Here is an 11586-nt window from a genome sequence, read left to right as displayed (position 1 = left end):
TGAGGAACAACATAACATTTGTATGCACGTCTGTTCCACTCTCGTCCGTGGGTCACCTTTGTATCCCCAGCGCCCAGTAGGGCCTGGCACAGAGAAGGGCCTGGAAAATGCACACTGACCCTACGGGAAACTGCATGTTAGAACTGAATGACAGAACATTCACGAAAGGAGCTGGCGCCAGACAGAGAAGCGGAAAACAAAACAAGTCTGTGCCCAGTCCAACTCCCAGCACTCAGCAGCGAGGAAAGGGCCCGAAGTGTGTTCCTGCGGCCCCGGCCAGCGAACGGCAGAGAAGGGGCTGACAGCCAGGCTGCTCCAGGGCTCAGACCCTCTCACGACCCTCCCAGACGCGGCCAGGCGGCAGCGGACAGCGGGTTCTGTTTTGTCCTGGGAAGCTCCACCTCCTCTACCAACATCTGTCCCTCCAGCTAAAAATAACTCCTGCAATACCCGCGTGGCAGCTGTGCGACCAGAGTCTGCCGAGGGACCCTCAGGACGGGCTGGCACTTCAAGCCCTGGGGCTCTTGGTGCCCAGGGGAAAAGGACTTTGAGAAGTCATAGGTACACCTGTCCAGGACAAGCCAACAGGAACCCCAAGGCTCTCTCTGTACTGCAGTTTCTTCATCTGTACAGTGAGGGCATCAGGGCAAAGCTTGCTTTGTGCTCTGAGATTAAAGATGCCACCACGGCCGGCGCCGCGGCTCACTAGGCTAATCCTCCACTTAGCGGCACCGGCACACTGGGTTCTAGTCCCAGTCGGGGCGCCGGATTCTGTCCCGGTTGCCCCTCTTCCAGGCCAGCTCTCTGCTGTGGCCAGGGAGTGCAGTGGAGGATGGCCCAAGTGCTTGGGCCCTGCACCCGCGTGGGAGAGACCAGGAGGAAGCACCTGGCTCCTGGCTTCAGATCAGCACAGCGCGCTGGCCATAGCAGCCATTTGGGGGGTGAACCAACGGAAGGAAGACCTTTCTCTCTGTCTCTCTCCCTCACTGTCTAACTCTGCCTGTCAAAAAAAAAAAAAAAAAAAAAAGATGCCACCACAAGACGGGGTCTGGCACATGGCAAGCCCTCCTCCACCCAAAGGCGTCCTTCCTCTGTCCCTACTCAGCCAAGCTCTCTCGCCTCACCTCCAGCCACACTCCACTGCCCGCACCCTTACCCACCCATCTCTCTCCACACGAAGACAAGTCCCCCTTCCAGTTCTGTCACTAATGTGACCTTGACTTGACCTCTCTGGGTTCAGTTCCATCCCCCACACTGGGTGAACAGCATTTTAACAGAACCTTTCCAAGTTACTTCCGTTCAGGGCGTTTCTTCCTTTGCATCACAGGCGCCTGTCCGCCTCTATAAGGATCATTCTTCAGGCCCGCTGCACGTGCTCCATAAATATCTCACGCCTTTGGCCGGGCAGCCGCTAGCTAGCCGAACAGGATTTTGCTGAGAGCTCAGTAGGGCTGTTCCCGGGTGTATACTCCTATAAGGAGACTTCAAAAAGTCCTTGGAAAACTGAATGCAAATAAGTTTATTTTGGTGCAAAAACTTCTCAAGTCCGTGCTTAAGGTGAAAAGGGCACACCTAAGAGGTCTGGATGGCTTGGGTTCGAATCCTGCTCCACCACCTCCGGCTTTAACTGTTTGCACTTTACTCCCATGTCCCAGAATCCTCATTGTAAAAGCAGATTAGTCCCCACCCCAGAGAGCTCTGAGAACAAACTGAGTTACTCTAGAATAAGCCTAGAAGGTAGTGCCAGTCCCACAGTTAAACGCTCAGCAAACGTTAACCGTCACTACAATCCAGGAAGGACTTTTCTAACGACTCGAAACTTTCTTTGACTCCCTGCATGCCTGTCCCTGTCGCCTGGGTGGAGGAACGGCACAGACTGAGTAGCCTAAAGTTCCCCGTGTGTGGACCCCTGCCAGGGTCGGCTCGCTGGCCAGGCCTCCCCTCCACACGCACTTCGGAGCTCCAGCGCCCTCGCCTTCCCTGCAGGAGGCCAGGAAACGGGTGGGCTCTTGTCCAGGGACCGGCCAGGTCGAGCAGGCTCGATCCGCGGCACCGGCGCATTCCAGCAGGTGCCCGCAGTCCCAGACCACTGCCAGGTGGTTTTCCCACCCCGCCCCCGCCGCCTCCCGGCGACCATGCCGCCAGTTCGCGGCTCCGCAGCCCGCGCGGAGGTACGGGGCGTCGCGGGGCACGCCGGGACTTGTAGTCCGCGGCCGCCTCAAACGACCAGCTCGCCGCGACGCGATAACTCCAACCCCCAGGCGGCCTCGCGCGGCCAGAAATGCGCCGAGCCTGCGATTCCAAGGGGTCCTGGGCACCTTGGGTCGGCCCTGAGGCCGCCACCCACAACAAACCCCGGGCTGGCCCCGTAGCCGCCGCCCAGGAGAAGTCCCGGCCGGCGCAGGGTAACTGCGGCTGACCACAAATCCAGGAACTCACCGACTTTGTAGGGCAGTTTGTCAGACATTCTGGCGGTGTTGCTGCACGCGGTGATGGACACGGGCGAAAAGGGGATCAGGCCTAGAGCAGAAATCAGGCACTGGGCTGGCGGCGCGGGGCAGGAATCTGCGCGTGGCGCCGGCGCCTTTAAATATCTTCCTCGTTTTGCATATTCATGAGTCCCGCTGAGGCTGAGCCCGAGGGGCGGGGCCCACGCACGGGGGCGTGGCCAGAGTGAACTTCGATCCCTGCTCCGGACTCTGAATTTTGTCCAGTGCTATCGATCGACCTTCGGCTCGGCTTCCCCAAGGGACACCTGGCCATTGTTCCTTTCATTTATTCTGCCTCTGATTCCAGGGCCAAAATCAGGAGGAACTGAACTTCCAGCCAGTTCCCTTTCTCGAGCTTCGATTTCCCCACCTGTAAAATGGGCGGAATGATACCTCCCCCACAGATTTTAGACAGAGCCACAGTATGCCACGGATGTGGCACACCCCAGATCTCCCCTGCCGCACGCAATCACCACCCTGAGAGTAAGTACATGTGCATGCATTTCTTTATACATTAAAACAATTCATAGGCTTATGTGTTTAAAACCTTTATGTGTGGTACCTACCACAGTTAGCTTTGTGCTGCTTGCTTTTCTCTGAGCATTATGTTCCTAAGAGTCATGCATATAATTTGCGCATGTTTGTATTTGCTGCCTACAGTACTTCGGTGTCTCCATACCATGATTTATTTGTTCTATCTGGCTGACGTTCAGGCTGTGTGGTGTGTCGCTCTTGCATAGATGGAGCCATGAACATGCTGCCCTTGTCTTCTCACGCCCGTGAGTGGGTTTCTCCGGGGCCCGAGTGTACCCCGGGGTGGAGTTTCTGGGCCGATGGTGCATCCTTAGCTTTTCCTACATGCTGCTTTCCACGGTGGCTTTGTCACAGGCAGTGCCTGAGAGCGCGGGCTCGGCCACATCTCTGTTACCTCTCATTGTCTGACAAGCTGTTGTCCAACTCGTGGAGTGAAAAGTCTCTCTTGGGTTTTTGTTTTTGTTTTTGTTTTTGATAGGTAGAGTGGACAGTGAGAGAGAGAGAAAGGTTTTCCTTTTCCGTTGGTTCACCCCAAGATGGCTGCTATGGCTGGTGCGCTGCGCTGATCTGAAGGCAGGAGCCAGGTACTTCTCCTGGTCTCCCATGGGGTGCAGGGCCCAAGCACTTGGGCCATCCTCCACTGCACTCCCTGGCCACAGCAGAGAGCTGGCCTGGAAGAGGGGCAACTGGGACAGAATCTGGCGCCCCGACCGGACTAGAACCCAGTGTGCTGGTGCCGCTAGGCGGAGGATTAGCCTAGTGAGCCACAGCGCCAGCCTCTTGGGGGGTTTTAATTGGCCACCTGAAGCCCTTTAATTTCTCTCAGCCCCATGCCCACTCTTCCCACTTTCACCCCCATCTCCTCCCTCTGCTTCTCAAACTTTTGTCCCCACCCTGAGTGTGCACTTTCCCATCTCCAGTTTGGCCCTCAGCTGTGTAGCCTCGGCCCCCAGTCTCCACTGAAACTGCTCCAGCTGAGGTCATCAGGGAACCTGCTGGGAATTTTTGTCGTCAGCACTACTTTTTATTTTATTTTATTTTATTTTATTTTATTTTTATTTTTTGACAGGCAGAGTGGACAGTGAGAGAGAGAGACAGAGAGGAAGGTCTTCCTTTGCCGTTGGTTCACCCTCCAATGGTCACCACGGCTGGCACGCTGCAGCCAACGCATCACGCTGATCCGAAGGCAGGAGCCAGGTGCTTTTCCTGGTCTCCCATGGGGTGCCGGGCCCAAGTACCTGGGCCATCCTCCACTGTACTCCCTGGCCACAGCAGAGAGCTGGCCTGGAAGAGGGGCAACCGGGACAGAATCCGGCGCCCTGACCGGGACTAGAACCCGGTGTGCTGGCGCCACAAGGTGGAGGATTAGCCTAGTGAGCCGCGGCGCCGGCCTATTTTTTATTTTTTTGACAGGCAGAGTGGACAGTGAGAGAGAGAGACAGAGAGAAAGGTCTTCCTTTTGCTGTTGGTTCACCCTCCAATGGCTGCCGCGGCCGACACACTGTGGCCGGCGCAGCACGCTGATCCGATGGCAGGAGCCAGGTGCTTCTCCTGGTCTCCCATGGGGTGCAGGGCCCAAGCACTTGGGCCATCCTCCACTGCACTCCCTGGCCACAGCAGAGAGCTGGCCTGGAAGAGGGGCAACTGGGACAGAATCCGGCGCCCCGACCGGGACTAGAACCCGGTGTGCCAGTGCCGCAGGCAGAGGATTAGCCTATTGAGCTGCGGCACCGGCCACTACTTTTTATTCCTTTATGAATTTACTTCCTCTGTGACTATCCCTAAACAATACAGCTTTCATTTTGACTGTTTTTTGCTTTTGATGAATGAAATTTATACTGTATAAATTCTTTTTTCTTTTAAAGATCTATTGATTTATTTGAAAGAGGTACAGAGAAGGAGAGGCAGAGAGAGAGAGAGAGATCTTCCATCCACTGGTTCACTACCCAAATGGCTTTAACGGTCTAGGCTGGGTCAGGCCAAAGCCAGAGGCCAGGGGCTTCTTCCAGGTCTTCCACGTGGGTGCAGGGGTCTATGCACTTGGACCATCTTCCATTGCTTTCCCAGGCCATCAGCAGGGAGCTGGATCTGAAGAGGAGCAGCCAGGACTAGAACCGGCGCCCATATGGGATGCCGGTGCCACAGGTGGAGGATTAACCAAGTGAGCCACGGCACGGGCCCCAAGACTGATTTTTGAGAGCCGTTTGCGTAGCTGCTGTAGCTGTGGCTCATTTCTTTTCAATTTGGTACAATACTTTGAATGAATGTATTACAGTGCATTTTTCTTTACAATTTACTTATTATTGGTGGACATTGAGTTTTTCCAGTTTCTTGGTACCACAAACAGGAGTCTAGCATCCTCACAACACTCACACAGAGGATCTTCAAAAATTTCGTGGAAATTGTGCGTTATCTTTTGCTTCAAGTTTTCCATGATTTCTTTTTTCTTTTTAATTTGAGAAGCAAAGAAACAGAGTGCACGATACCATGTACTGGTTCACTCTCCAGATGCCTGCAACAGCAAGGCTTGCCCTTGGGGACAGGCCAGGGCCAAAGCAGGGATCTGGGAACACAATCCAGGACTCCCAGGTGGATGACGGGGATCCAGTTTCATATTGCTAAAGTTTTATTTTTTGCCCAACTGTGAATTGGTATCCATTGTGGTATTGATCTGCATTTTTTTTTGACTAATAAAGAGATTGAGAATCAGTTCAGATGTTGCAATCCATCTGGGCGTCTCTGTGCAAAAGTTCCATTCATGTCTTTTCCCAGTTAAAAATGAGGGGGCTGGCACTGTGGTGTAGCGGTGCTGATCTGATTCCTGGCCACTCCACTTCCAATCCAGCTTCCTGCAGATGTCCCTGGGAACGCAGCAGAGGATGGCCCCAGTGCTTGGACTCCTGCACCCACGTGGGAGACCCAGAGGAAGCTCCTGGCTCCTGTCCTTAGACCCGGCCAGCTCTGGCTGTTGCAGCCATTTGGGGAGTGAACCAGTAGATGGAAGATCTCTTTCTCTCTGTAACTTTACCTTTCAAATGAATGAATAAATTTTTAAAAAAATTAAAATCATTATTTTCTTTTTCATTTTCAAATAGGAATTCTTTACATGTTCTACATAGTAGTGTCTTACTAATTATACATCATCTCCAGGTTTGTGGTTTGTCTTTTCACCCTCTCTGTTCTTTTTAAATGAATAGAATTTCTTAATTTTTTTAAAAAAATTTTATTTATTTATAAGTCAAAATTAGAGAAAGGGGGAAATAGAGATCTTCCATCCACTGGTTCACTCCCCAGATGGCTGCAACAGCCAGCGCTGGGCCAGGCTGAAGCCAGGAGCCAGGTCTCCCACATGGGTGCAGGCACCCAAGGACTTGAGCTATCTTCCTCTGCTTTCCCAGGGATATTAGCAGGGACCTGGATCAGAAGTGGAACAGCTGAGACTCGAACCAGTGCCCATATGGGATACTGGCGCCGCAGAGGTTTAACCCACTTTGCCACAGTGTTGGACCCAGAATTTCTTAATTTTAATGTAGTCAAATTTGTCAGTCTTTTCCTTTAGAGATACTGGATTTTTAGTTGTTTTAGAAAGTTTGTATCTAAAGATCATAAAGAACTTCCCTTACAATATTGTCCCAAACTTATATAATTCACATGTGTTTGTGATGTGTTATATCACTTTTTTCCCATGCAGATTAGCAATTGTCCCAACAGTACCTCATGCAGAGTGCGTGACCTGAAGTGCTGTCCTGTCACAGGCTGAGTGGCCCCAAACACTCTGTTTCCGCTCTCTCTAGTATGGTGCTTTAGTCCACGCCAACCCAGCACTGTCGGAATTGTTAGAGCTCTGTGATAAATCTTGGAAACGGACGTCCCCCTCACCTTGCTCTTCTTCAACAGTGTCGGCTGTCTTAGACGTTTACACAGCCAGATAATTTTTAAATCACTTTGTCAAATTCTAGAGGAAGAAAGATTTCAGGGCTTTTTACTGAAATTCTATTAGTCTGCAAGTTAATTTGCAGGAGAATCTCTCTCTTAAGTCACTGAATATTCTTTTTGTTTTGCTTTTTAAAGGTTTATTTATTTGGAAAGTAATAACAAAGAGAAAGAGAGAGATCTTCCATCTGCTGGTTGACTCCCCAAATGGTCGCAACGGCTGGGGTTGGGCCAAACTGAAGCCAAGATCCAGGAACTCCGTCCAGCTCTCCCACACTGGGTGGCAAGGGCTCAAGTACTTGGGCCGTCTTGTGCTGCTTTCCCAAGCACATTATCAGGGAGCTGGATTGGAAATGAAGCAGCTGGGACTCAAACCAGCACTGCAAGGAGAGATGCCAACATCACAGGCCACGGCTTAACCTGCTGCACCCCTGCCGGCCCCGTCACTGAACACTCTAACCCGTTAGCCTGAGTATAGGTGTTTTCTTCTCCACGTATGTGGACCTTCTTTAATATATTTCAATAGCATATATATTTTTCCTCATAAAGAGCCAGGATATATTTTGTTAGATTCGGTTCTAGGTGATTTTGTGCTTTATATTTTATCTTTTTTCTTCTTTATTGTTATTTTCTTTTTAAAATTTTTATTAATATAAAGGTAACATATTTCATGTATTCACAAATACAGTTCTAAAAAGATAACCATACTTACCTCCTTTCCTCCCTCCCTCAAGCCTCTTCCTTCTTTCCTTTCTTTTTTTCCTTTAATTTTTGCAATAACTTTCTTTTATTTCTTTTTCTTTTTCTTTCTTTCTTTTTTTTCTTTTTCTTTTTCTTTTTTTTTTTTTTTTTTTTGGACAGGCAATGTGGACAGTGAGAGAGAGAGAGAGAGAGAGAGACAGAGGAAAAGGTCTTCCTTTACCATTGGTTCACCCTCCAATGGCCGCTGCGGCTGGCACGCTGCGTCCGGCACACCGCGCTGATCCGAAGCCAGAAGCCAGGTGCTTCTGATCTCCCACATGGGTGCAGGCTCCAAGCACTTGGGCCATCCTCCACTGTACTCCCGGGCCACAGCAGAGAGCTGGACTGGAAGAGGGGCAACCAGGACAGAAGCCGGTGCCCCAACCGGGACTAGAACCCGGGGTGCCGGCGCCACAGGCAGAGGATTAGCCTAGTGAGCCGCGGCGCTGGCCAACTCATATATACAGTTTTAAGAGCATCATAATGCTTCCCACCAAATCCTCCCTCACTCCTCCTCCCTTTCTTATTTTCCTTTTAATTTTTATTATGTCATACTTTTTTTTTAAGATTATTTATTTGAAAGTCAGAGTTACACAGAGAGAGGAGAGAGAGAGAGAGAGAGAGAGAGAGAGAGAGAGAGGTCTTCCATCCGCTGGTTCACTCCCCAATCAGCTGCAACGGCCGGAACTGCGCCGTTCTGAAGCCAGGAGCCAGGAACCTCTTCTGGGTCTCCCACGTGGGTGCAGGGGCCCAAGCACTTGAGCCATCTTCTACTGCTTTCCCAGGCCATAGCATAGAACTGGATTGGAAGAGGAACAGCCGGGACTCGAACTGGCACCCATATGGGATGCCGGCGCTTCAGGCCAGGGCGTTAACCCACTGTGCCACAGCACCGGCCCCGGCCCCATGACATACTTTCAATTTCCCTTTTTTTTTTTTTTTTAAGATTTATTTATTTATTTGAAAGACAGAGTTACAGAGAAGCAGAGGCAGAGAGAGAGGTCTTCCATCCACTGGTTCACTCCCCAAATGGCTGCAATGGCCAAAGCTGAGCCAATCTGAAGCCAGGACCCAGGAGCCACGCAGTTGCAGGGGCCCAAGGACTTGGACTATCTTCTACTGCTTTCCCAGGCCATAGCAGAGAGATTGGAAGTGGAGCACCAGGGCTCAAACCCATGCCCATATGGGATTCTGGCACCACAGGCGGTGGTTTTACCCACACCACAGCGCCAGCCCCTCAATTTCCTTTGTAAGCACCAGCTTAAACTGCCACTAAATAAAGAATTCAAGAAGTTGTAAGTTGAAAACCACTGTTCCTCAATAGTATAGACACGGGCTATAAACAGTCGTAAATATCAAGATGTCAATTTCACTCATATACATTACGTTTGTTTGTACTCTATATTATTACCACAAATCAAGGAAAACCTAGGATTTTCTCTTTTTTGGGACTAACGCTTATTTCACTCGGTATAATTGTCTCCCGTTGCATCCATGTTGTTGTGAGGGACAGGACTTCCTTCGTTTTTATGGCTGAGTGGTATCCATCATGTGTGTACCACAGTTTCCTCATCCAGTCGTCAGCTGACGGACATCTGGGTTGATTTCGTATCTTAGCTATTGTGAGTTAAGCTGTTATCAATGTGGGGGTACAATAAATTTATCTTTTTAAATTTTCGTTTTTCTGTGTTGTGGCAGCTATACAGAAATGTATTCTTTGAGTAGATCTATTTGGCAGAGTTCTCTCTGACTTGCCCATAAATCCTTTTGTATAAATGTGTACACAGTCCTCTCATCTGTGCCATCTGCCTTCCAATCTTGACACCTTGGGTTACTCCTGGCTTTACTGCACTGGCTAGACGTCTAGTATGCTGATAGACAGAAGAGACAGCCCCAGACTCCCTTATCTTGTTCCATGGCCTCTGACAACTGGTACCTCCCTCCACTCAGTGCCCTTTTTATCATCAGAAGAGCTCTCAAACCCATCCACCCCTCTCTACCCTAAGGCATCTCCTACATAGATCATGCGTGAGGCTCCTCACTCATCTCCAGGTGTGCATGCTAATGGTGCTCCATCCAATCCCAACCTCATAGCCAGAGCATCTTTTAAAAACACAAATACAGCCGGTGCTGCGGCTCACTAGGCTAATCCTCCGCCTTGCGGAGGTTCTAGTCCCGGTCAGGGCGCCGGATTCTGTCCCGGTTGCCCCTCTTCCAGGCCAGCTCTCTGCTGTGGCCAGGGAAGGCAGTGGAGGATGGCCTAAGTCCTTGGGCCCTGCACCCCATGGGAGACCAGGAGAAGTACCTGGCTCCTGCCATCGGATCAGCACGGCGGCCATTGGAGGGTGAACCAACGGCAAAAGGAAGACTTTTCTCTCTGTCTCTCTCACTGTCCACTCTGCCTGTCAAACACACACACACACAAATACACCCATATTGTCCTCCTGCTTAAAATTATACATTGGCTTCCTATAGCCTAAAGTTGTGGTCTGTAAAGTGAGGCACCCACTTGCTGCATGGTCTCAAGACCATCCCCTGAGATGTAATAGGAAAATATTAGACCTTCTATTTTTGTTTTATTTATTTATTAGAGAGAGAGTGTTTCTCTCGCTGCTGGGCCACTCCCCAGTGCCCACAACAGCTGGGGCTGGGCCAAGACCGAAGCTCGGAGCCAGGAACACAATCCAGGATTCTCACGTGGATGAAGGAGCTCAATGACTTGAGCTATCACCGCTGCTGCCCAGGGTTTGCACTAGCAGGAAGCTGGAGTCACGAGTTGGAATTGGGAATTGAACCCAGAAACTCCAATGCGGGATGCAGGCGTCCCCACAGCGAGCTAAGCGCCTGCTCCTCTACTCGCTTTTTATCCTAACATGGTGATATCTGGCAAGACTGCAGTGTAATATCACAGGATATTGACGGTGATAGAGTCAAGATAGAGAACTTTCCATCGCCACAAGGATCCCCTGTGCCCCCTTTTATAGCCACGCTCACCCCTCTCCTACTCCAAACCCTCCTTAAGCCCTGTAGTTAGCATTCTGTGGGTACATTTCAGGAATGCTATAGAAATGAAATCATACACTCTGTATGCTCTTGGGCTTGGCTGCGAGCCCTCAGCACGCTTCTCTGGAGAGTCGTCCAGGTTGTTGCATTTCCCACGAGTTCATTCCTTTTTATTGTTGAGTAAGACAGTATTTCATGATACAAATGCACCGATTTGTTTAACCACTCACCCATTAAGAGACATCTGGGTTGTTTCTATTTCAGATAAATGTTTGTGAACAGGTTTTTATGTGAACATCAGTTTTCAGGGATAAATGCTCAGTAGTGCAATTGTTGGGCTGTTTGGTGATTGCATATTTAGTTTTATGAGAAGAAGCTACCAAGCTGTGTCCCTAAAGGGCTGTGCTGTTTGCACGCACTCCAGCAATGTCTGCGGCATCCACTTTCTCCACATCTTTGCCAGCATTTGGTCTTGTCATCCTTTTTTTTTTTTTTCTTACAGCCATTCAGATAGGTGAATTGTAATATGACTTTAATTCTCATTTTCCTGATGGGTTTTCATGGTGAACTTTGTTTCATGTGTTTACTTGATATTTGTATCATCTCATGGTCAGATGTCTATTCATCTCTTTTGTCCATTTTCTGATTGGATTGTTTGTTTTTTACTATTGAATTGTGAGTTCTTTATGTATCCTAGGTTACGCATCATATATGTGGCTTGGCAAATATTTTCTCTCCCTCCTATCTTTTTATCCTCTTAACAAGATCTTTCACAGAGCAAGTTTTTAATTTTGGTATACTACTCATTTGTCAATCTTCGCTTTTATAGCTCATGCTTTTGGTGTCAAGTCTAAGAACTCTCTGCCTAGTCCTAGATCTGAAAGAG

General features: G+C 49.8%; 1 protein-coding gene and 1 long non-coding RNA gene across 2 annotated transcripts in view; one reads left to right on the top strand and one right to left on the bottom strand.

Annotated features, from left to right (window-relative positions):
• The window catches only part of AHCY (adenosylhomocysteinase), a 19576-nt gene extending 16928 nt beyond the window's left edge, over positions 1-2648 (bottom strand). Inside the window, exon 1 of the mRNA XM_002710796.5 lies at positions 2440-2648. Within this exon, the coding sequence (XP_002710842.3) occupies positions 2440-2467 (28 nt within the window). The 5' untranslated portion in view covers positions 2468-2648. The remainder of the gene's footprint in view (positions 1-2439) is intronic.
• A 146-nt stretch (positions 2649-2794) lies between these two features.
• Positions 2795-11586, top strand: part of LOC103348190 (uncharacterized) — a 56388-nt gene continuing 47596 nt past the window's right edge. The window contains exon 1 of the long non-coding RNA XR_007919648.2: positions 2795-2972. This is a non-coding gene — a long non-coding RNA (uncharacterized lncRNA). The remainder of the gene's footprint in view (positions 2973-11586) is intronic.

Source organism: Oryctolagus cuniculus, chromosome 11 (assembly GCF_964237555.1).
Source record: "Oryctolagus cuniculus chromosome 11, mOryCun1.1, whole genome shotgun sequence".
Classification (NCBI taxonomy): Eukaryota; Metazoa; Chordata; class Mammalia; order Lagomorpha; family Leporidae; genus Oryctolagus; species Oryctolagus cuniculus.
This window is presented reverse-complemented; position numbering and strand designations above follow the sequence as displayed.